Source organism: Atheta coriaria, unplaced genomic scaffold (genome assembly GCF_025399875.1).
Source record: "Atheta coriaria isolate IRGN ID8LTWV9N9 unplaced genomic scaffold, Caltech_Dcor_3.1 hic_scaffold_8_pilon, whole genome shotgun sequence".
Lineage (NCBI taxonomy): Eukaryota > Metazoa > Arthropoda > Insecta > Coleoptera > Staphylinidae > Dalotia > Dalotia coriaria.
Genome location: NW_027045450.1, coordinates 6,277,867 through 6,305,367, shown reverse-complemented (window position 1 = coordinate 6,305,367; position 27,501 = coordinate 6,277,867). Strand labels below are relative to the sequence as shown.

General features: G+C 32.6%; 1 protein-coding gene across 2 annotated transcripts in view; it reads right to left on the bottom strand.

Moving 5' to 3' along the window:
- The window catches only part of LOC135797891 (uncharacterized), a 93,505-nt gene extending 67,070 nt beyond the window's left edge, over positions 1 to 26,435 (bottom strand). Inside the window, exon 1 of one of the 2 annotated variants that reach the window (XM_065310470.1) lies at positions 25,976 to 26,435. In XM_065310470.1, the coding sequence (XP_065166542.1) occupies positions 25,976 to 26,021 (46 nt within the window). In that variant the 5' untranslated portion in view covers positions 26,022 to 26,435. Of the gene's footprint in view, positions 1 to 10,909; positions 11,184 to 25,975 lie in introns of those variants that run through there. The other variant, XM_065310471.1, reaches the window with a different exon arrangement.
- Between the last annotated feature and the right edge of the window lie 1,066 nt (positions 26,436 to 27,501).

The following is a 27,501-nucleotide window of genomic DNA, read 5'->3' as shown; positions in this document are numbered from 1 at the left end:
TACGTATTATGGCCAAGTATTTATTATTGCAGTTCAGAAAACAGAATGTAAACATCTCCAACAGATGTTACGCTGCAGGAAATCTGATTGGAAAATACTTTGACAACAAATCACTTCAAAGCAACTATTAACATACCTTAACAAGCACAGAAAGATGTATTCATTCAGCAGGGAACACTACTCAGCATATTACACTCAAACACTGAAGCTGTACACGATTTTTAACTTAATAAATAACAAACAACAACGAACAGAAATGACATGCACACACTGCGCGTATTAGTAGTACCAACCGTACCAACACGGCAATGACAAGACAAACGCGCATGCGTCAAGCGAACATCTCACGCGTAACACCACGAACCCCGCCGGAGTTTGAATTTAAACTGACATCACAAATAAATAAATATACAGAGTGATCAAATTACATAAATAACCAAAATATTAACATATTAATTATAAAAACATAAAAAACAATAAAATTAACATTAAAATATAGTGAAATAAAATAAACACAACGCAATGAATAAAACACAGTTTAAAAACCAATAAAAACGCATAAAGCAATACCGAGTTATTAAAGAAATACAATTTTTCCACCATTTTAAATATAAATATTCATACATTTGAATGTAAATACTCGTATATGGTATATATTTATTATGCATGCAGCACTCCGATAAATTATTTGTTGACACGACCCAGCGGTATCAGTAGCGTCCTTTTTTCCGGCCGCCATTGAAGACAACTGCATGAATCCTCGTAACGACTTGTTTGTATTGCGCTCAGCTGCAGCCCACACAGCACACAATACAACAAAACACTCCTTGTCAAGTCAAGTCAAGACAAGTCGAGTGGATTCAACGATACAAGATGGCTACTCCACTACTCCAACTAAAGTAAACTTTATTTCCTTAAAAAATTTAACGAATATTTGTGTGTTGTGTGTAAACTGGTATAGATTTAATTTTATTGCCTGGTTGCAAGTTTGCGGATGTGCAGAGGCAGTCTGCACCTGACACCTCATAACATCCCCTAATATAAGTTCACGTTACCACCCTTAATACGCCCGGCGTTAGCGTGTGCGGATCTGGGTCAGTTTGTGCCGAGCGAAATAATTTGTGCTGCACGTCCTGCCATTACAATCGCTCGCATCTGTATACCTATACTACCCACACTGCGCGTGTGTGTGTGTTTGGTTGCCTAACAGGCTGGCAGTGGAGGCGCGCGTGTTGTGTTTTGTTCTACTTCATATTGCAACGTTTTACTTCGCGTTACTTTACTGTTTAGCGTGGACGGTGTGGGTGTGTGTTGATGCAGGTCGAGTGCATGTCGCATTAGTGCAATGGCGCAGGGGACACGAACAAATGAAGTGGATGTAGGAACAGTTTGATCGCCATTTTGTGGCACGTCATTGTAAATTTATACAAAACAATTTGTGTCTCAAAAAGGATTGAGGTGTTTTTTGTTTTATTTATGTTTTAAAACACTTTTAAAGTGTTGCAGAGTTTTAGTTGTGACTTGAGTTGGAGTTGAAACTTGTTTTGTGTTTAACATCAAACCAGGGACACATTAGGTGCTCTCGGTGTGAAATTGAGAGTGAAACAGGACTCAAAAGGACTAAGAGTAAAAGTTAAATTAAAGTACAAGTTCAGACCTATTATAAAGGAAAAATAAGCTAAACAACTTAAATTATTACGCGGAAACACATATTTACCTTTAGAAATCTTTTTTATTTATTTTTGTATGTTTGTTTTACTTTCACGCCTAAACCACTCAACGGATTTTAATAAATTTTGGTAAACAAATAGTTTAGACTATGGAAAAGAAAATAGACTACTTTTTATCCTAAAAATATAATTAACAGGGTGAAAAATAGGGGTTGAAAGTTTAATTTTAATTATAGTTAAGTACTTCATACCCAGATGAAGCTTATTGGCTTTTATCATATCTTCTACACAAAATACAAGATTTAAAAATATTAATAAATTATAACTTTCTTTCTTGAGGTGTGATTAATGATGGCGGCTGAAGTTTGATACTTGACACATAAATGTTTTAATGCCTACAAAATGAGACTAAATGAGAGGGATGTTGGCTACGACATCGCACCCGGAATGATAATATACGGCAGAGCGACAGAAGTGATGTGCGCACCAGATTATGAATAATTAATGACTCGCAATATGTTTTCGCTTAGGTGGCCGTATGCGCGCTGCGTCCCTCTTCCAAAAACCACTTCCGGGTGCTCGAAAATTCTCAACTCTCAACGATTCTGCGCAAAATGTTGACCTGTTTTTCAACACGCATCAAAATATACAAATCTATGAATTTAAAATAATAGTTTTTGACGCGCATGCGCAAGAAAAAATATTTTATATATTTTTTTGGAGAAAATATAAATATTTACGTAAATAAAAATACAAATTTATAAAATTTATGATTTTAATAATATTTTTGACGCGCATGCGCAAAAAAAATATAGTTTTTTGTTTTTCTTGGTAATTTATAGTGTGTATTGTAATAAATCAACACAAATATAAATACATGAGTAAATAAATCATGGCAATTGTTTTTCGAGTATTATTAATTGTAATTTTGTGTCTATAATCATTTTATTTGTTGACCTGACTTGATTGATTTGCTTCCGAAGCAAAAAACATTGAAGAAAAAAACTGGCTACCAGCATAATAATAATAATCGTGCCGACTTGGAGCTTTTCCACATTTCCGATTTTCCGATTTCACGATTTTCCCTCCTTTTATTACTTTTGTTCCGAAGGTACTCGCTGGATTTTGTTTCTTTTTTGCGAAATTTTTAGATCGTATTTGCGCTTACTGAGGATGGAGGATGCGGGGGATTGTGTGGGTGCAGGTTGATTTGGATTTCTGGAAAATGGAGAATAAGGGAATAAGAGAATGAACGGATTGTAGACATTGTAGATTTGCTAGTTGGAGGAAAATGGAATATTGGAGGTTGAACAATGTTTGGCGAGAAACGGGAGCGATTTGTGTGCACTACCACGCCCACTCGATTAGAGTTCAACACTCGACGAATTCAATTATTTAAACATATAGGGTTAGGTATTTTTTGGGAACACAAATTAATTTGGACCACAATCATTCATTAATTATGGTATTATCTCACCTATAATGATGGTAAATATCAATTATTTTGTAGTTACTCGAAGTTTGTGAAAAATTACGTTTTTGTTTGTAATTTTTAAATTTTTGTGCATTTACGCTTTGTTTTGCTTGTAACGTCAATGTTGAGTTAACAAAATAGAAAACTGGACCTTTTTAGAATGAATTTTGTATAACAAAATTGAATCAAAACAAAATACAATTGCATTGCACGTAGTTGTTATTTTTCTCTTTATTTGAATGAGTTATGGTGGGGGTAGTGACGTCAGAGTTATGTTGCCAACTCTGATTGGTGGTTCTATGAATTATTCAATATTTTTTCCTTAAATTTTTTTTTCCTAAAAAATTGTCTTTTGTGTTTAAAACCTCAAATTCTTTAAATAAATATATAATTTTATTGTTAAATATTTTTTTTATTATCTAATTTGGTTTATTTCAGTTTGTAAACTGTGATTCTGTGATTCTGGAGTTTCCATCTCGTTCCAAATGAGTTCGATTTCGGTATAAACTCGTGAACATTCGCAGTAGTTTCGTTTTTTAAGTCGATTTAGACGATTCGCTTCTATTGCTTGCGCTCGTTTACTCCCCAACGAGCTATAATTTATCACCAGACATTTTAAAGAATCCGTCCGCACTTATTTTTCTATTTTACTGCAGTATGTCTGGGAAAAATGCTGATTTCACACATTTTTCATGGCTTTGTTAACTTCAAAATAAATAATAATAATATAAGATTATAAATAATGATTATAGCATTACATAGTTAATGGTAGATATATGTTGCAAAATATAACTGTATAACTATTTTAGGGATTGTTGATTTGTCCATTTATAAAATTATGGAGATTATATGCAGAATATTCAAGCATTTTAGCTATTAAATTCGAAACAATAAAATGGTTATAAAGTTTTGTTTATTTATATTACTAATACATAAAAAAACATAATAACATAAATAACATAATAAAACAATTTTTCAGTTGTTTCGAAGTAGCATTTATCAAATATTGTTTTTATTCTTTTTATTCATAATAGTTATTGAACCGTATTGATTTTTAATTTAATTTTTGTCATTTTTAGCAAGTTTTAGCCATTAACTTAGAAAAAACACAATTTTTATGTTGTTTTTTTTAATATTATGGTACTAACCATTAAATAATAAATATATGTATATTCAACAGTATGTATTTTATTATCTATCGATTTAGAATAAAAATAATTAATAAAAATTTTAGCATTTTGATGTTTTGATAAAACTCCAGCAGAAATAAAGAAAACAAAAACATTTAACGCATTTACTGGTCATTTTTTATTTACACTGTTATTTCATTATTACGAATATATAAATTAATACATTAAAGTACCTGTAGTCTCGTTTGTGTTTTATTACTGAAAAAAGAATTTATTTTTTATTTTTGATAATGTCTCACTTATTTGCAATCCCGTGACATGTTTACTTTGACTAATAAAAAAGTTAACGTCCGAATTTCTATTTATAGCAAATTTTCCGCTCGTTTAATGTTGATATGCCAATTACACCCTTCGAGAGTGCACTGCAATGCAATGCGCGTGCAATTTGCATACCGGATGCAATAACCCGCTTTAATCTAAAATAATTAACCCCGAATGGCGCGCGTTTCAAGCAAGCGGCAATTAACGTCTTGCTTGTGTCAGGACCAAACACGATAATCCTCCTCTTTCCTATACACTAATTCACACTAATTCATATATTTGACATGTGCTCAACTTTTTTTAACACTCAACTAGCCATTTAAATATTTTTTTTTTATTTCCACCTATAAAGCATCAGGTTTCCCACGGTTTAAAGACACAAAAAGTGGTAATTTCTATACGGACGGTCAAAGTCGTGACTAAAGTACTTTAGTAACCGGCTTTAGTCACGGGGTAAAGCATGCACCTACGCATTTTCCTACGGAGTACATTTTTTAGTAGTTTACGAACAAATTTCGAAGATTTAAAATACAAAAGTTCAAATACAAAATTTAAGCGTGGAAATAAAGTGGAAGTAAAGAAATAGCCTAAGTATTACGTGGCTAAACATATTAAAACACTCGATTGATTAAACGTTTGCTGCGTTCGTTCATAATCAATCTCATTAATAAAACACCCGTTCCGCTGCTTAATACTTAATATACTATTAGGTAGATACAAGAAAGAAGAAGAAAAACTTGAAATGGCAAAGAAAAAAATAGTTTTAGTAAATAAAATAAGCGTATGTGTAAAAGAGTGGAAACTGTCAAGGGTCTTTCGCGGAGTAGTAGCGTGAGAACATCTTCAAACATCATGTAACGCTCTGAAAAGGTTTTGGAGAAAGTCTTCGCGACCATCCAGCGGAACATTTATCACACCTGAGTGATACTCACATCGTGCGTGATATATGAAGTAACATCATATAATATAATTGTAAAAAAAGTGGAAGCACTTATATATTTTATCCGCAGAGTAACATTTCGAAGAAAAAACGAGTAACAAATATATGATTAAAATCAATAAAATTTAAAAACCGAAAAAATAAACCTTTATTCCGACTTGTGACTGATTTTAAGGTACTTTTTATCTATTTTTAGAAAGATTCTATGTTTACTTGTTAGATGTTGTCTGTTTGTTACGAAAACTCAAAACAAAACAAACGAAAACGTAAATAAAGTATACATAAGGGCCAATAAGGTTGAGTTTGGGCCAAATTTTAAAATAAAATACGAAAATAGCAAAAAACCGAACAAAAAAACAAATTTTACCAAATTAAAGTTAAAACAAAAAAGAAAAACTTTAAAATTTGATAAAAATTGATAAAATTACAGTTTTGATATTTTTAATATTATTTTCGTTAAATAATTAGTATAACAAAGAAAATTTAAAAGAAAAAACATCAAAATTGTCGAGATTTTTAGCAAAACTATTAAAATTTAAAATAAAAGCAGTAAAAACCTTAAAAACAAAAAAAAAGTATGTGTTGGTCTTAATAACTCAAAAACAACTAAACAAAATTCAACCATTTTAACTTTTTCACCTTTTTCCCAGCACAGAATAACACAATATCTATCAAAACATCAAAAACACCAAGAAAATAAAACGTTATCATACAAACAATTCCTCTTCCTTTCATCTTTACCGCACCAACATATACCCTATACATTTTATACATTTTAACCATAGTTTTCCATATACTATGTATGATACCAAGCAACCCCAATGGTCAAAGGTAACTGATTGACCGCCCGGAGGCAGTGAAATTAATTGAATGTACGCCGTGCATCCTCCATCCTCGACTCTGTCATTATCGTGGTCGATGCGGGAGAATGACGCGGTCACTATCCACCTGGCCCCGAAGAGCAAGCGAGCATAATAATGACTTGTTTACAATGCGCAGCGAGCCCTCTACTCGCCTGCTGCTACGTCAAAGCGGACCAACATTCACCACTATCCGCCTAGGATTTCATCCCCGCGTCCGGCAAAGGGTCACACACTGGATCACATACTCGCATGACATAAAAGACGCCACACGAATGCTGGGGGTGGAAAACTCATCAATAATTTACGGCACGGACTCATACGTCAATGGCGGATGCATGTTCGGGGCCAAGCTGTCGCATGCTAATATGAGAATTTATTTTTTCAACAAGAAAAACTCAGGGAAATGTTGGCTACGTGACACAAACAATTATTATCATGACATGTGAGCATAGAAGCATGTAAACATGATATTATATGTGTTTTGACATAGAAAACTACTTAAATTATCGGAGAATTAATTCAATTGTTTTGTGAGAATCACTCTGGATCAACATTTAGTTGTTTGGGTAACGTACGAGTAATCACACGCAACCACATGTGCTTTGGTGCGATTTGGGTTGCCTAGATCTGGTTGGAGAGTATTGTTTGTTTAGGTGAAGTTTGTGCTATTCAAGCTATTCAATGCGCCCGGCGGGGTGTGTATTGTGGCGTTGGGGGAAGTTGAGAGAGATATTTTGGGAGCATATGATTAAAGGTGATGACTGTTTATTAAGACACCCACGTAGATAAGATAAATGAAAATGTTTTGAAATAAATTTTAGTCAAAATATGTTAAAAGACGTTTTTTGCATAAATGAGTTTAATCCTTTTTTTTAAGAATTTTGAGTAGTTTTTGATTAGTTTTTGATAAAAATATTACGAAATTTTGTAAAAAAAAATTTTTTTGTTTAAAACTGTGGAAATAAAAAGAATATTGTCTTTTAAAACAAGAAATACTTAATTTTAAGCTTGTAGAATTCATAAATCAGTCTAAAATGCATTTTTTGCTATTTTTTTCTAAAATTTATTTCAATATTTTGAAAAAAATGCCCAAAACTTTATTTTTAAAAACTAAAACTGTAATATTCTTGTAAAATAATCAATAAACAGCAGTAAAAAATCCTCTATACCCTTTAAAATTAAATTATGTAACTTTTGGCTAAAATTGTTTTCAAAAATTTGTAATATTTTGGAAATGCGAAGCAAAAATTTTTTTTTTCCAAAAAAACCAAAAACACTTCTTTTTAGTTTTAATTCCACATAACTCTACGCATATACATTGAGTTTGTTAAATCTTCTTCTTTTTACGTTTACAACCAGTGAACCACACCCAAAAGTTGAAAGCAAAACGAGATAAACAGAAAACTCCGGCTGGAAAAGCTCTAAAAACGCCTAGCAAAGCAAAATTGCAAGTCATTAAGAATATTCCACAGACGTAAATCTCTACAACTCCAACATTCCTACAATTACCACAATCTTTTTGTTTTTATTTTCTTAACAATTTAATCATTTTACTATTATTAAATTTATTTTAGTAATAGTAATACTAATAGTAATATTAAAAATTAGTTGAGTATTAAATTCCATTCGCGTTTAATTTTATTTGTATTCGCTGCAAACACGCGGCGAGTTAATAAATAATGCTTTGACAGCACAATATGCATGACAATGCGATGTCAGCACGATACCGATGTGGACTTTATGGTTCTGTGAGGTCATAATTCAGTCGCAATCGGCATCGCAACGCCTGTGGTGGCAATGGTGGAGGCGCTGGGCTGTTAATTTTATCCGACATCCGAAAATAAAACAAACAATGCACTCAACAAAGACTCGAGTTTTTTTGTGTGTGACATGATATGGCTTTGATTGTCACATCAATCATATTTTTCACAGATAAAAAAAATAAACAAAAATATTCAAAGTTTTTTTACAAAAAAATAAAAAATAAAAAAGGCTAATAAAACATTTGCATGTATTTTTTTTAGGTAGGGAAACAGACGGAAAGTTTTGTAAGTTTTGAAAGAGTTTCTGAGAATGGCTAAAAGAAGTAAAAACGAGCTTAATATCACGAAGACATTTATACAAACTTGTGCAAACTTATGAAAACTAATGGTAAGTTATGAAACTCAAAGAAAGCTGACGAAAACTGCGGAAACTCTTACAAAAAGCTTATAGAATGTATAAAAAGGGAGGAAAAATATAAGCAATGTAAGTATAACTAAGTAAAGCAAGTAAAAGTTTTGTTTGAAAGTAAATTTGTCGCATTGCGTTCTAATTAATTTAAATAATGATCATTTTGTTCACAAAAAATCAAAATTTTGTGTTTTCAAGCCGTAAAAATACGAAAAAATATATTTTCTTTAATATTTCAGTATATAAATCAAAATACTTTGTTTTCTCATCAAATTATTATAAGATTTAGTATTCCACTTACATATAATGACTAATATTACTAAATTGTTGAATAATATAGCATATAAACAATTATTTTCTTACATTTTTGTTGAATTTCCAAAAAATAATTTTTTTTCGTTTAAAATTCACTTAAAAGCTTTTAAATCAATATTATTTTACAGCTTAAAAATTACTACACATAATAAAAAGCTCAAAAAGCACAAAAAGCTCAAAAGCTTTAAAAATATTTTTATACCTATTTCAACACAAGATCTATTTGTTCTGAAAACAAATCTTTTGTTGATTTATTTTAATTTGTATCTTTCTCCTGTCGAAAGCTCAAAGTTCACTAAACCACTCGTCGCTGCAATTCCCGCATCGGCACTTTCGACAGCCCCGGTAAAATATTCCTACTACCGCCAACAACCGCAAAAAATATAAATAAACTTTACTTCCGGTGCATTCTTATGTTGCTCTGCTTATATTTTCAAACATGTTGTCTAACTCTACGCGTGGGTGTGTATGTTTTGTTAGCTAGAACCGACTCCTGCATAATGTATAATTTTATCCGCCGCGGTGGATCGCCAAGGGTGCAAAGGGCGTGTTTTGATAAAGAATTTATCGGCCGCAAGTTTAGTGCAAGGACGAAGCCGGCAGAAAGGCGAATAACTCTCTCCTGCATCACGTAGAATTATGTATAAGTTTCCAGTTTACTATCTTTAAATTTGAGCTTGAAAAATGTTTTATTTTATTTTTTCTTGCATTTGAATTTTTTTGTTATTTTGCAACTAGTCTGGCTTAATATGTTGCTTATATGCGTGCTCGCGTGCTCGCATAAATCATTTTAGCCACTTTCGCCACTTTTCCTACCACCCGCCACTTTTCTTATTTTAGGGTGCGTGGTGCGTTGCGGTTGATGTCTCTGTTCATTTCCTCACAATTTTCTCGCCGCACATTTTTATTTTTATTTTCACTTCTGCCACGGAGTTACTTCTTCATTTTCTTTCTGAGAAGTATTCGTGGAGTTTGAGTTGAGTTGGGCTTTTTGAAACAATGTCCAATTTTGGGGTTTATTCCGGCATTTTCGGTAAATTCAAGCGGTGTTTGTTGCCGGTTTGGTTAAGTTAGGTCAGCTTTTAGTCGTTCGGCCCTCATTGCCCTAGAAAACACGACGGGGGCGCTTTCGTGCGGTAACAATGCCGTTATTTTACAGTTTCCATGCAATGCTGCTTGTGGGACTGTGAATTATGTGCGTAATGTTTCCTTTTGGGTCAGGATTTGCCAAAGAGGGTCAGAGAATACAATCAGAAGTTGAAAAATTGCAAAAACTCAAAGGGTTACTTAGTTATTTTGAGTTTAGGTTAAATTTGCTCCGCCCTAACACAAAGCACGCCTATTGTATAACTGACCAATAAGAGGTAAGTATTTACGCGCATGCGCAGTGTACTCCAATCCGTGCTTAAGTAGATAGGCGGAGCATAAAAACACAAAAAACGTTATAACTTTTAAACTAAATATGATAAAATTATTTTATAAAAAATAATATTATAAACAAATAAAAATTAATAACAATACATTAATTCAAACCCCAAAATAATATTTTTAAAGAAGAAAAATTTTTCTGTTTAATTTTAAATATTAAAATAATTTAAGTATCAGCAAAATAAAAATATTAATTTCTGCGCATGCGCAACATACTTTAATAATTTTACATTATAATTCCACAATAAACATAAAAAACATTTATCAATTAATTTATTCCTCGTAATTATTGTATTTCTCCCCAAATTACCTTTGATAAAGTAATGAAACAACGTGTTTACCGATTAATCGATCGTCTGCTTTGCGTCCGTAAATAACACATGTTTGGCGTGCTCCACATTAAAGCGCGTCATCATTAGAATCTAATTGATACTGCTGGAGCATTGAGACATCGAACAAGAATCAGTTAATTACATCCAAACACAAACTTAACACCATTAGCACATACTGAATACTAATAGTTACACAACTGACATCAACATCAAAGACTTTGATAATATAATTTGATTTTAAATTGAATATTATAAATATTTTACCACAGAGTATGCAGAACGCAAGCCACCAGTAAGTTGAGTATGACATTGAGAAGTCCTTGCAGGCGATGTTGACTTTGACGTGGATGCTGTATCAAACTGTACGACGCAAGTACAATTTGTGCAAAAATTGCCGGAAATAATCCATTTTATCCAAGTTGTAATTGCAAGTGCACGAACACATTAATTATTTGCACGTAATTTTTGGTGCGCATGCGCGAGAAAAATTACGAACACTCACGATACGAACCGGGTGGTAAATTGTCCCGTACGCGGCCGCACGCGAAAGTGAACTAACGCAACCTGATGTCGATGTGCGGCCCGGGGGTGGCAGTGTGGCAGTGTGGCGGAACTGGAGGCGGTTGAGAGTGGTGGTGGTGGTGGTAGTGTGGTAGTGGTAGAAGAATAACGTTGTCATTGTAGATTATACACGCAAAATGATGCGGTAGGTATGCGCATCTTGATAAAAATTATTTTTTTTTTAGAGAAAATAAAGAATTTTGTGTTTGTTTTGCGAAAATATTCAGTTTGAGTTATGATGATATGTCATCTCTAGAGGGAAGAATCCTGGAAAACTCGGCGTGTGATGCGACTCGTGACATTCACTTACTTCACTCTTTCAAAACTTTCGAGCTTTTTATTTATGCTTTCGAAAAAATGTGACCTTGAACTTTTCAACCCTTAAAAACAGGAAAACTGTGTATGGGTATTAATTAATTATTTATTTTAGTAATAAATATTACTTAAAATTTGTATTTATGTAATTTTTGAATTTTTTTTATAAAATTTGCAAAAAACGTAAAAGTTTTAGAAAAAAATCAGTTTTTTGCTCATAACTCTTTTATTTTTAAAGTTTTTTGATTTTTTCAAAATTATATTATTATTTTAGGTAATTGCAAACATATTTACAAAAAAATCTTAAAAATCCGTTCAGCCATTCTTTAGTTATACAACAATAATGTTAACAAAATTTACCCCCACGTCACTAACCCAAATATTTAATACCAAAATTAAGATTTACATTACTATATCTTTTCAGGCAACATAATTATTATTTCAACCCCTGTAGCCTTAAAATGAGTATCCGAGTGGAGTGTAACCGGCGGGCGAATTAACGATGGTGTTAATTATCAAGTGATAAATTATTAACGCGACGACCCGCGGCTGTAAGTCTACCGGTATCACACCATCCCCGCAATCCACCGCCCCCGCACCCTTTTCACATACTCCCGCCTCCTGCGCGTAAAACACATTCGCATTTATTATCCTATTGAAAGCGGTGCAAAATTTAGCGCTGTGTGCATGCGTAAAGAGTACTTTACAAAGGTAATTTTCGACATTCATTTGCGGAACATGTTTGTCAAGCGCAACGTGTGCGTGAGCATTGTGTACATTATACTAATGACTATTAAGTTAATATTGACCGGAGATGGACGCGCACGACGCGGAAAATTAGTCAACAAAACGCGTACGCTTTGCCAATATTGAAACAAAACAACCTACATTACTCAAACAATTAATGGTTTCATGGAAAAGAGAAAAATGTTTTTTGGATTTTTTACGTTGGGTTTAAACGCGTGGAGGCGCCGGGAAAATTTTTATTCTTTTTTGTATATTGATAAAAACTGAAAATTTATTAAGGTAGAAATAAATTTGTTAAAAATAAAAAAAATTGGGAGAAATTATTAAGTAAATACAATAAAAATTCATGTAAAAGGTATAAAATTATTGAATAAATAAAAAAATTAATATTATACTAGATTCAATGTTTAACTTTCAAAGAAAATTTTAATTAAATTATTTTTAACACAAAACTATTATTATTTCCACGGAAAAAACAAAAAACTTCTTTTTTCATATGTTTACATTGAGTTTAAATGCGTGGAGGCGCCGGGAAAATTTTTATTTTTATTGAAAAAAATTTAAATTTATTACCATATAAGTAAATTCAATAAAAATATAAATTTAGAGAAAAAATATTAAGTAAATACCATAAAAATTTATGTAAAAGGTAAAAAAGTATTGAACAAATAGAAAAATTAATATTATACTCGATTTAATGTTTAACTATTAATGAAACTTTTAAGTGTATTGTTTTTAATACAAAACTATTAATATTTCTACGGAAAAAACAAAAAACTTCTTTTTTTCAAATTTTAACATTGAGTTTAAATGCGTGGAGACGCCGGGAATAATTTTACCGCTAGCTGTCTGTGACATGTTTAATCCTGTCATACGTGCGCGTGAAATGTGTAAAACATTCATTTTTGCATTTTCCCGCTTTTCGTACCGCGCTGTGTTTGATAAAAAAACATCCCTTAACATATGCTAACTTGGGTTAATGCACTCACAACACTACAATACTGCAGCACGTAAAAAAAGCGTGCTTCAATGTGCTTTTTTGCGAGAGTCGTAAATTGGAATTTCTTTTTTTTGACGCCCGCACAGGATGATAAAGGTGTATGGTAATTTGATGAATTGATGAAATATTCAATGTAATCGACGACCTTGCCACGCAATTACACGGCTGCTTAATGAATCCGGCTGCCGGTGGAGGCGCCGGGCGCTACGAAAGTCGATGACTTTTTTACGTTTCGCTTGGGTGTGGAACTGGGTCGTGCGTTGAGTGCTCAAACACGAGTAGTGAACGGTTAATATCCAAACGTACGAACGGGGAAATGTTGAATAATGTAGGAAATTATAAAAAAAGGTAATTTTTGTATGGAAAAATGGTTATATGTTACGTATAGAGGTCTAGAATAATGAAAAATGTGTTTTAGTTCGGTTCTTGTTGAATAACTTGAAAAGTAATTAAGTTATTGCAAAATTTCTTGAAAATATGGATTAAGTATTAAATTATACGTCAAAATGTTTTTAAAATATTGTTAAATATATGCAATTAGAAAAGTTACAGGCCAGAGAAATGAATAAATAATTTTAAAATTTGAATTAATGTTTATTACTCTGTAATTATTAGCAACAAATTTTCATTGAAATGATTTTTATACTATTTTAAGTAAATTTTCACGCGGAATAAAATATTTTCTAAATTTTTGATCTAACTTGTGGCATTCACGAGTTAATGATAAATATTTAAAAGATTACACAAAAATTTAGCGAGGTAGACCGTTGTGTAACATAAATTCAACTAAATGTTAAATTTTGTAGGTTTATAGTTCATACATTAGTAAAAAACAGTTGCAATAATATTTTATAGCAAAAGTTGCTTTGAATTAAATTATTTACCTAGAAATAAAATAATTATAATATAAAAATAATGACAAAACTTCTTTCAAATGAAAAATTTAAATTTGTTGCATTTCTTGTTTATAACTTTGTTTGAAAACCAAACAAAATTAATGTTTTCATCATTTAAGATGCACAATTTAACTGATAATCTAAATATGTCAAAATTATGTATATATCTTATTTACTTTCGGAGTAATCTTAAAAAAACAAAAATTTTTCGCATTTTTTTCGCTAAAATTTGAGAAAAATCATAAAAATATATTGATATTGATGATAAACGAGAGAGTTTTCCGAACACATGCAGGAAATTATGCACGTATTTCACTTCGCGCACAGTTTCACACTTTAACATAGTTATTCATACTTATATTCAGGTAGCCTGCATCCGGCATCCGACATCCGGGCACGCCGCGCCTCACCCGGAGCGTATTCAATTCGGGCGAATTAAAATTCAGCGCGCGGCGAAATGATTAAATTCAACGCCGCGCGTTCGTCCGCGGCCCGCCTGAAATTGCGTCGCCGGCGCCGAGCAGAAAAAAAATGAAAACGCCATTTTTATGGAAGCATATAAAAATCGAGCTTCAGTTGGATATATGTCGCATAATAAGCAAAAAATAATCTCAAAAACGAAAAAAGAAAAAAAATTATTTTTATCACAAAAGTACGTAATACTATTTTATTTTGAGTAAGAGTAAGTAGTATAATACTGCGCATGCGTTGTATACTTAAGAATATTAAGTAGGTTTTTTTTCGTTTTGTTTTGTGAATAGTTGTACACAAAATAAAAACATAATGAATGCTCATTGCACAATTGCATTCTGCGGAATGCGGATAAAATGCAGAGTGGATGTAATGGAAAGCTGCAAGTTGCAAACTTTTAATTAAAACGCGCAATGGGCGAATTTTGTGCGCATCGCATTTCGCAGTGCTGGAACTGAGATCATTAACCATAACAAATAATCAACTTAAATTACTACCAGTTAATATTTCACTAGATTTTATTTTGAATAAAAAAATAATTAAAATTTAAGTCAAATTTTTAGGTTATGAAGCTCAAAAATCATCAAAAACACTAAAATGATTTATTTATTTTCTAAAACTTCTCTTATAAAATACAGAAAATTCTTTAATTTCCTATTAAAACTTTCAAAATTTAGAAAATTCTTATTTTAGTAAATCAGAGCTGAAAATTAATGTTTTATGAACTCAATAATGACGTCACATTAATTGTAAAACCGTAAATTTAAATATTATCAAGTAAAATGTTAATATTTTACAAAATAGGTCAATAATTTCAATAAAAATTGACTTTAAACTTATTACTCATCAAATATGATAATTTTTGCCTATAAAATGTCAATTTAAGCTCCGCCTATTCATGTCAAATCATAACTCCGCCCACTATTCATCAAAATATGTCCACATACAAGCAACATTTCACAATATGCTTTATTTTTTTAAAAATTAATAATTTATGAAAGCCATTATAAAATTATTGTGTTCCTGCATTTCTGTCGATGTCTAGCAGGCCGGAATGAACATATTGCCAGTGTGCCAATCGATATCTATGAATAAATCGTAACATCGGGCACACGCACAATGCACCATGAACATTCTCACATTTTCTCATGTTCCAAATCAACACACAAACAAAACCAAAAACAAAAAAAAAAAGAAAATCCACAGCTAATATGCGCCTATTTCTGATCCAATTTTTCGAAATAAATTTTCAGCCGTATTTCTAAAAATAACAAAAAGTTATGATTGATTATCGGGGGAGGATTTTATGCCTAAATATAAAAACGCCATACAAAAATATTCGATTCGATTGGGTTCGATAACCAATTTAAAAGTTAAATAATTCAGGATTTCCACTCAACCGAATTCACTTTTCATCGGAAAACCTAATGCTTATTCATTAAAAAACTTCCGAGTTTTATTTATACCCACAATTTTATTTTTTATTTTTCCGCCAAAAAATAAATTTGATAACAATTTAATTACATAACCTATACTTAAGGGTATAACTTAACCCGATAAATTTTGATCAGGCTATTAAATATGAATCTCCTTCGAGTAATACTCAGCGCCAAGGTGTGCACAGCGGGGGTGCAAAATATGTGCGCGTAACCCTTTCATGCGTCACCGACGGCGTCGCGTCTCCTGCGGCTAAAATTCCTCCCTAATTACTAATTAGGTTACAACACACACACATACAAACACAGTGTCCTAAGCAAACCCACCCTTGTTCAACTCCGTGCGGCTCTACCTCACAAATGGAGTCGCCAGAGTGACTAAACTTGTGGAGCTGTGGAACCATGGAGGTGGAACGAAAATAGTTCTTTGCTCAGTGACCTGGGCGCGGAGTAATGTTAGGGGATGGAAACCCCAAAATAGATTTAGTTATTTTTGGTTAGGTGTGCTACCAAAGTCATTGTGGTTGAACCTCTTAAATGACCCACAAGTTTTTTTAGTGTTATTTTAGGTTAAATTGTTTAAAAGGGCAAAAAACGTAAATTAAGATCCGCCCCTTTAGGTAATTTTGTTTGTTTTTGGTTTATATACTACTAAAACTATAGTATTTGGTGAATAAATTGAATTTTGAGTTTTGTTTTGCAACATTTATTTATAATTTGTTTAAAATCACTAAAAAACTTAATTTTAGCTCCGCCCCTTTTACCTAATTTAATAATTTTGCATGTATTCCTTACTAAATATTTAGTTTTAGACCCAGAAACTAATTTAGATTACTTTTTACTAAAAAAGTTTTTAAAATTTCCTCAAAAACATCAAAAACGTAAATTAAGCTCCGCCCCTTTTACTTAATTTAATTATTTTACATATATTTTATACGAAAGACATAGTTTAAGACCCAAAAACTAATTTTTATCATTTTTCACTAAAATATTTTATCAAATTTCCTTAAAAACCCCAAAAAACTAAATTTATGCTCCGCCCCTTTACTTCCTCCTACCCAATTTATTTTTTAGGTTATTCTAGGTCAACATACACAATACAACTTTTAACAATTTGGCATCTGACAGGTTTTGTTGTGCGGTGTATCGTATTTCATTTTATTATAGAAGATAGGGTCTGTGGGATGGTTAACCAGGGGTGTTGTAGGTCGTTATGAGAGTCCAGACTCACGAATCTACACAATTCGCAAACTTGCAAACAGCAACGTTAATGAACCATGGCAGCGGATGCATACTCTGACGTTCAATACCCGTACCAACTGCAGCATGCAGGTCAAAAGTTCTTCGGGGTGGTAAAACAAGACAAAACAAGAGGATAACCAGTCTACACGCTATAAATAAAACAACATTGGTGGAGCCTCGATGTAGATTACCAAAATAGCAAATGTAAAGTTATATTTATATAATGTTATGTAAAGTTTGGGTTAAGTTAGGTTAGGAAGTTATTTTTAGGGTGAATATTTAAGGGTTGAAACATTATTTATGTATTTTATTGATCAAATGTTTCATGTGTATATTTTGTTAATGATATTTTAAGGGTTTTAATGCTTAATTTGCTTATTTTTAGATAAAATAGAAATATTTAACGTATGCAACCCAAAATACACATTTTGAGTGTCGCTAGCATCGTTTCATGTCACTATTAACTTTTTCTCAAAATTTCAACTAATAATATTATTTTCACAATCACTTTTAATAAAAAATATGAATATTTACCATATGCAACCCAATGTACACGTTTTGAGTGTTGCCAACCTCACTTCACATCACTTTTAACTAGTAAAGTTTGGATTAAGTTAGGTTAGAAAGGTAGAGAGTTATTTTTAGAGTGTATATTTAAGGGTTGAAACATTATTTATGTATTTTATTGATCAAATGTTTCATGTGTATATTTTGTTAATGATATTTCAAGGGTTTTAATGCTTAATTTGCTTATTTTTAGATAAAATAGAATTATTTAACGTATGCAACCCAAAATACACATTTTGAGTGTCGCTAGCATCGTTTCATGTCACTATTAACTTTTTCTCTAAATTTCAACTAATAAAATTATTTTCACAATCATTTTTACTAAAAAATATGAATATTTAACATATGCAACCCAATATACACGTTTTGAGTGTTGCTAACCTCACTTCACATCACTTTTAACTCAAGCTGTAAATTCTAACCAATGAGATTATCTTCACAATCAAATAATTAAATAGAGCGTTTATTGTATGATATCAAATAAAGTACCCGATGGTCCTGATTGCAAATTTGGGAATAGCGGTAATGAGTGAAGAGAAAATTCAATAAATTCCAAACGGATAAGATCAAACTGATCGTGCGCCGCATAATTATTTACCAACGCGCCATAAATTATGTGCGCGCAGCCCATTGCACCCTTTCTGTTAATTTTAACACAACGCCGAACATATTGTGCGGTTGTGTAAAATTGCGAACACGGAAACGCATGCGAAAATAACGATAATGAATGTCCATAATGTCGAATTATGCAAATTATGTTAATTCCACGCTTTGTATAAACGTATCGCAATATTATTACAAGATTATGGGGTGTAATCAGCAAATAAATAATTAATTTCACACAGTTTATAAAATAATTAATTAATTTTTAAGTAAAAATAAAGAAAATTTTAATTTATTTGTAATTTATTTGTAAATTTGTCATTTGCACACGGAATTTATTTAATCGCGACACATCAATTTGTATTTTGTGATTGAATCCAAATGGGAATTCGAAATTAATTCGCGCATTTGTCCTCGGAGGTGATACACGAATTTTATTCCCAATTTGATGATAGTTGGTCCATTTGCATATTTTAACACAGCGTTATTTTTTCACTCAATGTTTTTTGTTTCGAATTTGTTCGAATTCGAAACATAAAAATTCCAAAGTTTAATTATTTCGCAAGCGCTGCAAATCACGGCGTTAATAATTCAAAATAACGCGCGGCGAATTAAAAGGAAATAAGCTGCGCGTCGTCGCATCGCCCTCACCCTCATGCTTCCACATTGAGGCATCCCCTGGCGCTTGGTGGAGGCGCCAAAATCGATATAGTAATTTATCTCGTTTATAACTTTCTCGCCAGGACGAGCGCGCTGAGCAAAAAATGCACAATCCTCTGCGATGTCAAATAATCACGACGACTCTAACAAGCAATCAAATTTAAATCATTTAAAAAAGTCTTTTTTATGTAATTTTTTTTTCTTTTATTTCTTTTTCTTCATTTTTTTTTAAATAATTTTTTACTTTTTCTTGTTTTAAAGTTTTCAGTTGATTTATTCTTGGAAAAGATTTTTTAATGTTTGTTTTTCCAAGCGAGAATATGATAGATGACGGAGGAATTAGTTCGCATTGCGCCAAAACAAATCCACCCCCAGCATGTTGTGCAATAAATTACTTTTCTACCCGATTTCGTGTCGGACAATTTCTGTTCACTACAGCACAATACTTGTATGAAATACAATTTTGTGCATTACTATATCAAGAAATAAAAAGCTTAGAAATATTAATCTGCTTGAAATATTTGTATTTTTACAACCGCATTGAGTTTTATATTTGATTTTGTCTGTTTGTTCACTTTTCACGCCTAAACCCTTTTATCAAATTTGATTAATTTTTGTATAGAGACAGACTAAACCTTAGAATAAAACATAAACCAATTTTTTTTGCAAAAACATAACCCTAAAAAGGTAAAATAAGGGATGAAAGTTTTAATTGTTCAAAACGCATTATTCTTGGCTTATTTTTATTTTTGATAAATGTATACGATTTTTATTTCAAATAAAGTTTTTATTCTTGTATTTTTAAAACAGATTTAAATTCAATGCGTTGGAAAAGATATAAATTACGCCCAACTAATTGTAATTTACAACAGCGACGTGCCATCGGCGTTTAAAACACCTTTGGGAATAAACTTTCAGAGTTTAGCGCTTTAAATTCAAAAATAGTAAAAGTGGAAAATTTACTGTGTGAATTCACCAATACTTTCAATAATATCCAAACTGTCAAACAAATTAAAACCAGCTTTGTCAAAATCAAAATCTAATTGACACATGATGAATGACTACATAATATCATAATATGGTCATATTTCAAGTCAATAACTCAAAAACTCCTCGCAGAATTATGCAAAAATTAATTTTATAATTACGCGCCTGCAGTTTGCAGTTGAGTGGTGATTATAATTGAATCTTTAGATCTCCATAAAAAAAATCTTAGAAAATTTTATCCATCAACGCTGAATGTTTTCTTTTTGTCTATGTGTGTGCTCGTTTACTCGTTAGCGCGAAGTGAATTAATAAAAAAAAGTGCCGACGACAAAAAGCTATTTAATTAACGAGCACTTTGCGGAAGAAGAAAAAATAAAGCGCGCTCGCTTTACAAAAAAAAAACTGTTCACGAACCTGGCGTCAACTTTTTATCGCATTCTATCGCGCGAATTTTTTCTTCTTTGAGAAAACGCCCGAGTTGAGTCCTTAGGGACTTCGGTTTTTAGTAGGCACTTTGATATCAAGGATAAATATACTCTACCTCTACTTCCCAGAAATTTTTTTTCGTCTGTAGAGTTTCATAGCTAATTAATCATTTAATTAAAAATCGCTTTGTTGAGAAAATAAATTTTAAAGTTGTTTGTTTGCGCATGCGCAGTAGCGCACATCGTATTATAGGCGTGGATTATTAAATTATCTAGAATTTAAAAGGAAATAAATATTAAAATTTGCATTTTTGCTCCGCCCACTGCTAAACTGCGCATGCGCAGTAGTGCTCAGTGTATTATAGACATAGTTTATTGATTTATTGAGAAATTTAAAGGTAATTTAAAATTTGGAGAAAATAAGCTTTAAAATTTGTATTTTTCTCCGCCCACTGCTACACTGCGCATGCGCGATAGCGCAAACTGTACTATAGATGTGACTTATTGACTGGTATAGTTCTAGTTCATAATTACACCCAAAACTAAATATAAAGAGAATATTTAAATGTAATACCAGGACTCCGACAGCTTTAAAAGCTGCATAATGCATAAAGCTCATCACCATCGCAGACGGCATAATGCATCACAGCTAGTGCACAACGCAATAACTTAAAATGTCAAAGGGAAAATTAGTTTTGCTGCGTTGCTTTGCCACCGAAAGCTTATTTGCATTCGTGTCGCAAAATAAACACACGCATTTGCCAATTTAAAACAACTGCGCATGCGCAGTACTAATTTCACCTTAAAATAAAGTAATATTAAAATTAATATTAATATTTATGTTGATATAGACTCGCCTCCGGAGATTTCGCGAATATTTTTCACGTGAAATTGTGCTGTGAAAATATTCGCGTATAAAAAATAACGCAATCAAAAAAGTTTCAAGAGCCTGCCGCTTTCGTGCTTTGAGGCCTGGAGAGTTTTACACATTTTCATATGCAATAGTATCGTGGGTGTGTTGCGAGTCGTCGACGTACTCATCTTTCACTTTTAGCACATACTTGGACTACTCACGAATATTGCCCTCTTATCATTCTTTTTTATTTGAGGATAAATATTAAAAATAAATAAAATTTGCTCCGCCCACGGATTTAATGCGCATGCGCAATAGCGCATATTTACTATTTGACGTAATATAACATAACAAAACAGACATAACTGCTCATAGTCATTAACTGTTTGTTATATTTGAATTAAAATGAATTATTATTGTTTCCTTGACGCGGATAATATTGCACAATGCACTTTATTTCAATTCGCGTCAACTGCAGCAGAGTTATTTGTTCAAGCGAAGGACAAAGTGCCCTCGAGGTATTTATGCTATTTACGCCTGACTGAGAGTGATGAGAAAGCAAACTCTTGTTACTGACACTGTTTATTTTATCTCGGTGTTTATTTAACAAATTATACACAATATTTCTATAAAAAAATTAATGAATTTTAATTTTAATTCGAAACTGTATGCAGCCATGCATACATATTTTTTGCGGCGTGTAATTTAAGCTGCATACACTATAATTAAATTTTATGGACGTTAATACTACCGTCAAGTTTTGACAACCCTGTTATTTTGTAATTTGGGTTGTTACAGTCCCTAAAATTCAATATTTATGACTTTGACTGATGACAGTATATTAATGTCAATGTAATAAGTAATAAGTAATAACTAAATAATGTAAGAGTAGAATATGTCACTTTTTTTGGTTTTGAAAAATTATAATGTTAGCTTATTGGCAAAATAATAAATATTATTGGTTGTTGTTATAGTTAATATTGCAGCAGATAAAAGAATATTTATGTAATTGTGTAAATTAAATATTTATTTATGAAATAAATCAATTTATTGTCTTATAGACATTTACAACGAACTTTTAGACTGTATAATCACGTGATATGTTGCAGTAATCACAAATTAAATCAATATAATTCGACAACAATTATATATTTATTAATTATTTATTCATGATAATTTAATTGACTTGCTGCAAGGATTTGTAAATATTAATATTATGCAATTGTTGTTGAATATATTTAATGCGCAGGCGCGGTAGAACATACTGTTAGCATGCATTTGTAATGTGGTGGTTATTTATACAAAGTGTTTAAAATTGATTTAAATTATTTACAAATTAATGTACCTTATTAATTAACTTTTCAAACCAAAATTTAATTATTTTTAAGTAAATCACCATCAAAAATTGCAAAACTGCAAAATACGTATAATTAAACATGTTTTATCAATGAAAAATTTTAAAATTAATATCTATTTGTAGTCACTGATCAAATTATAATTTACTTTTGGTGATTGCGGTTGTAATTATGAATGATTATGAGATTGCAATTGTGCGTTTTGATTGAATACTAATTCACGCTGCCCAGCTGCATACGATCGAATTGAATCGTGCGTGTAAAACGAGGAAGAACCACATAAAGCGATTATTTTCCAAAACGAGGAATTATTAGGCTTTGCTCAGATTACGCTCAGCTTTGGTACATTGAATTTAGTCAACGTATTACGTATTACACCACGAGTAGAATCACAAATGATTTGTGTAATATGCTCCGCCCAGTTACTCAGAGCGCATGCGCGATAGCGCATGCGCGATAGCGCATAGTCTATAATAGGCGTGGTTCTTAAATCTTTAAACGCAAATTGTGACTCTTTCACTCAAGCAAATTAAAATTTTTAAATTTTATTATATTATTCATATTATAATTTATTTTAGGAGTTTATAAGCGTACCTTTATGATTTATGCAATAAAATTACTATGTTTATGTTATTTAGATGTATTTCATGCATCGGAGGCATTTAATACCAAAAAGGTTGTGTTTATGTGTTTATATTCACATGAGCATTTACTAAAACCACGAACGCAGAAAAAAACCCAACCGAAATAGGATAGCATCAAACAAAATGTTTGATTTGGTTGGGGTGGCCAAGGTGAAAATGTCGGGCGGAATGATAAAACGCTCGAATCGCTTGATATATTATTTATCGCCATCGTAAAAGCAACGCCCCTTGAGCATAACTGCCATACTCAAGTACGCAATGGGTAATCACCCCCTTTAAACACAAAATTCTAATAAAATTGATGTTTTAAATGCATTTTAACAAGCATAACGCCGGAAAAAAAAACGAAACGAAACGAAAATCAAGACTCACTCACTCATTCGACACCGATAAGTCGACATCACGTCGTGAGTTACAAAACCGTCCCGAAGTCCTAAATCCCAAAGTTTCCAGATTAAGTGACAGCGTTCGCTTCGAGCGGCGCTATCAGTGTCAGGATGCGCCGCGACGGTACGACGGCAGGACGACATCGTTATCTGTCGATAATTCTCCTTCGTATTGGAAATATCCAACAATTCCACAACGTTATTTTTTTAATGCGCATGCGCAGTAGCACAAAATGTAACAATTGGAAAGAAGTGACTTTTAATGTAATTACTCGATTAAACTTGAAAGTCAATATAGTTAAACAACACTTTCCAGGTTATTTACAAGCGTACATCGAATCAATCGAATCGTTTGTGCTGCAATCGAACAAATTGAATAAATTGCTGCAATTGCATCAAAGGTGTATCGAGCGCTTTGTGCCACGTCGATGATACGCTTGTCGATTGGACGAAATTGAAAACTAGAGACAGAGGAGTGCGGGCGTAACGAACGCATTAGTAATTTATATCGAATTACGGCCGCAGCGGGGGCATGCGGTCACGGTAAATACGTATAAATTGGCAAATAAATATTCGATGCGGTTTGTTTCCGGCGTCGGATGGAAGTTGGAAAAAAGCGATCGCTAACCTGTGTTAAACTAACACTAAGTATATCTAAACACTTGTTAACTGCTGTTGGAATTATTTTTAGAAAAAAGTAGTTTTAGGGTTTGAGGAGAATTCGGACACTTTGTATATTTTGGTGCATAAGATAGTTAATTCAACATGAGAGTCGTAGAATAGACAAAAACATGAGTAGTTTCCGCTGCAGTGGCTATAGCCATCCCGGAAGTGGGGTTTATGACTGCGGCAGTCGTTCAGACTTGAAGAGCAACGTCAAGTTTAGTTTCCGCGTCATATATGAATATTGTCAAATTGGCATTGTTAAAGTTTATTGCTTTAATCTAGATTTTTGTTTCGTTGTTAAGATTAAAAGTACGAAACATGACAAGAACGGTTGTGGTCATTTGAAAAACTGTATTTTTTACAAAACGCGCTGCAAAATTAAATTTTTTGGAAAATACGCAGGCATAAGCTCCGCCCCGTGACTAAAACCGGTGAATAAAGTACTTTAGCCATGGCTTGAGCAATCCGTGGGTAAAGTGCTACTTTTTGCGTCTTAAAACCGTAGAAAAAATGGCGCTTTAATTGTGGAGGTAAAAAAATATATTCAATCTTTAAGAAATGAATTTTGCAACTTATAACTTTAGTGGTTTTATAAAATTTTCATTTTTTGGCAAAAAAAGCAAAAATAAACGTTTTTGAAATGTTTTTCTTATCGCTTCAAATTCCGCTCTAATTCTTTACCATTCCTCCCGCATGACAAAAAAAAGTTAAAACTTCAAAAACCTTTTGTCCGCAGATTAAAACTTTGATACTAGCGTGGGTGGTGAGAAAATCCGTGGTAGCTTAAGGATTGCGGCTCCTGTCGAGGGTCTTTAATCACACGTCTCATAGCGGCGACGATTTCCCGACAACGTTATATCCGGCATGAACATTGTTTGAATGTTAAACATTTTGTTAAATAACAAACATAATTAATTTCGACTCTTTTCACAATTACATATTAAATGCAAAATAGTCAAAACATTTGTGATGTTTCATGTTTATGACATAATTAATTCAAAATAATATTTTATTCATAAAATAGTTTATTTCCACATAATGAATTTTTATTATTATGTTATTTGTGTTGCATACTCATATGTGTGCACTTTTAACGAACCACACCTCTTTTCACAAGCGCAAAATATAAAACCCGTGCACAGTGATTTTTTATTCATTCCAGTACAACACGTCGCACACTCCAAACAATTTCCAAACAACAAAACAAATAAAAACACGAATTGAAGTTTTTTTCTTCGGTAAGTGAAAACAAAATTGATATCCTTGAGGGAATCGAGTACGAGGATGCTGGAATGTGAAATAGTGGAACATAGTGCGACATTGAAACGTACGTTTCGCATTTCATTTACGAATCGGAAAGAAGACAGCGCTGGAAATGCATCAACAATGTATCAACTCCCAGACGTCCCAGTGCAGGACTGCAAGTATCATGCAACTGCATTTATACATTTTGTATGACGTTCTACTCCTTGATTTCGTCCCGTCAAAAACAGAATTTAATTTTTTACTCACTTACCACAAAGTATGAAGAAGACAAGCAGCCAAACCGTTGCGTTTGACATGAGGCGGCCGTTGCATTAGCTGACTCCAAACACACTGTATCAAGAAAGCACTGTGACGTGTTGCCCACGTACGCCCTCTGGTGGATGATAGCTTCCACCGTCACATAGAAATTTAACTCAACACCAGCAGAAGATAAAATCTTAAAATTTTATTTTTTTATTTATTTTTTTAAATTATTATCACTATATTGTATTGCACTAAATTATTTATTTACTTAATTATTTAAACAAACAATTAAGTTGAATTGCAAGATGCACGAGAATGTATTGTAGCGGTATTTTTTTTAGCAATTTATTATTTATAAAGATTGATTGCACTTTGCACCACTCGGAACACACGCAGGACACGCAGGACACGCGCGATTGCCACCCCCGGGGCTGGTCGAGACACGCGGCGCTGCACGGACGCGCGATTGCAGACTGCGGGTACGATGCTACTACCAACGCTACCACCGCACACTGAGGTTGAAGGTTGTGGGGAGGTGGGGGGCGGTGGCGGCGGTCGGCCGGTGCGCAACGACACCACCAAGCGACTTGAGCCGGCAATGCGGCAAATGTCCCAACAAAAATATCAAACGTCTATTTATTATTTTATTTTAAACTTGAAAAAATAATAAATAAAAAAAATAGGTTATGTTAGGTTATGTTGATATAAACACACAAAAAAGTGTTTATTTTGTACATCGAAAGAAACAAAAGTTCAAGGATGCGCAAGGATAATTCCCACATGCATCATTTCCACTCTGTCTGCATAAGGGGTGGAACTACCCTCCAGACGACCGCAATTTACAATGTTTTCTGACCTAAAACGCACCAGCAAATTGCTTCTAATGACATTATCAAACATAACCTAACCTAACACTAGACGAACATTATGTTTTTCCTTATCGCTGATCTCTTGTTTGCTCGGTGTTAATTTGCAATTACACACCGAATTAAAATTCCGATTGTACGCGCTCAGTTGCTCACTTTTTTTTAATTAGGTGCGTACTGAATGAAAAAAAACAGCGCCAACAGCGTTGAGGAAAACATTGTAGAACAAGAAAATGCGCCCGCGGCACGCAACCAGCTCGATAAAAAATAATTAGCGCTCTTTTAAGCGGCGTGCACGCGCAATTATTACCTTCCTCGGTACTTGCCGCCCCCATTGCTCTAGGAGATTACATCTACATCCGTTAAAACTGTTAGTAACGTGGTTATGAAGTAATTAAACTACATTCATGCTAGTTATTTTAATATCCAGTGATAATGAGATCTTTTTTTGTTGTTTTGTAAGTTTTATCAACTTTTTTGCTTATTATTATAATTTTAAGTGAAATTTGTGACTTGTATGGACATCTGATGGACGGAAAATGAAGTTATATTCATAGTAGCGTTACAGAGCGCTTTTTGCATTGATTTGTTAGGAGATACTGAGTAATAGTACGGATAGAGGAGTATAGGTGGCGCTAGAGGTATTAAAATAAATTTATTGGTTCGA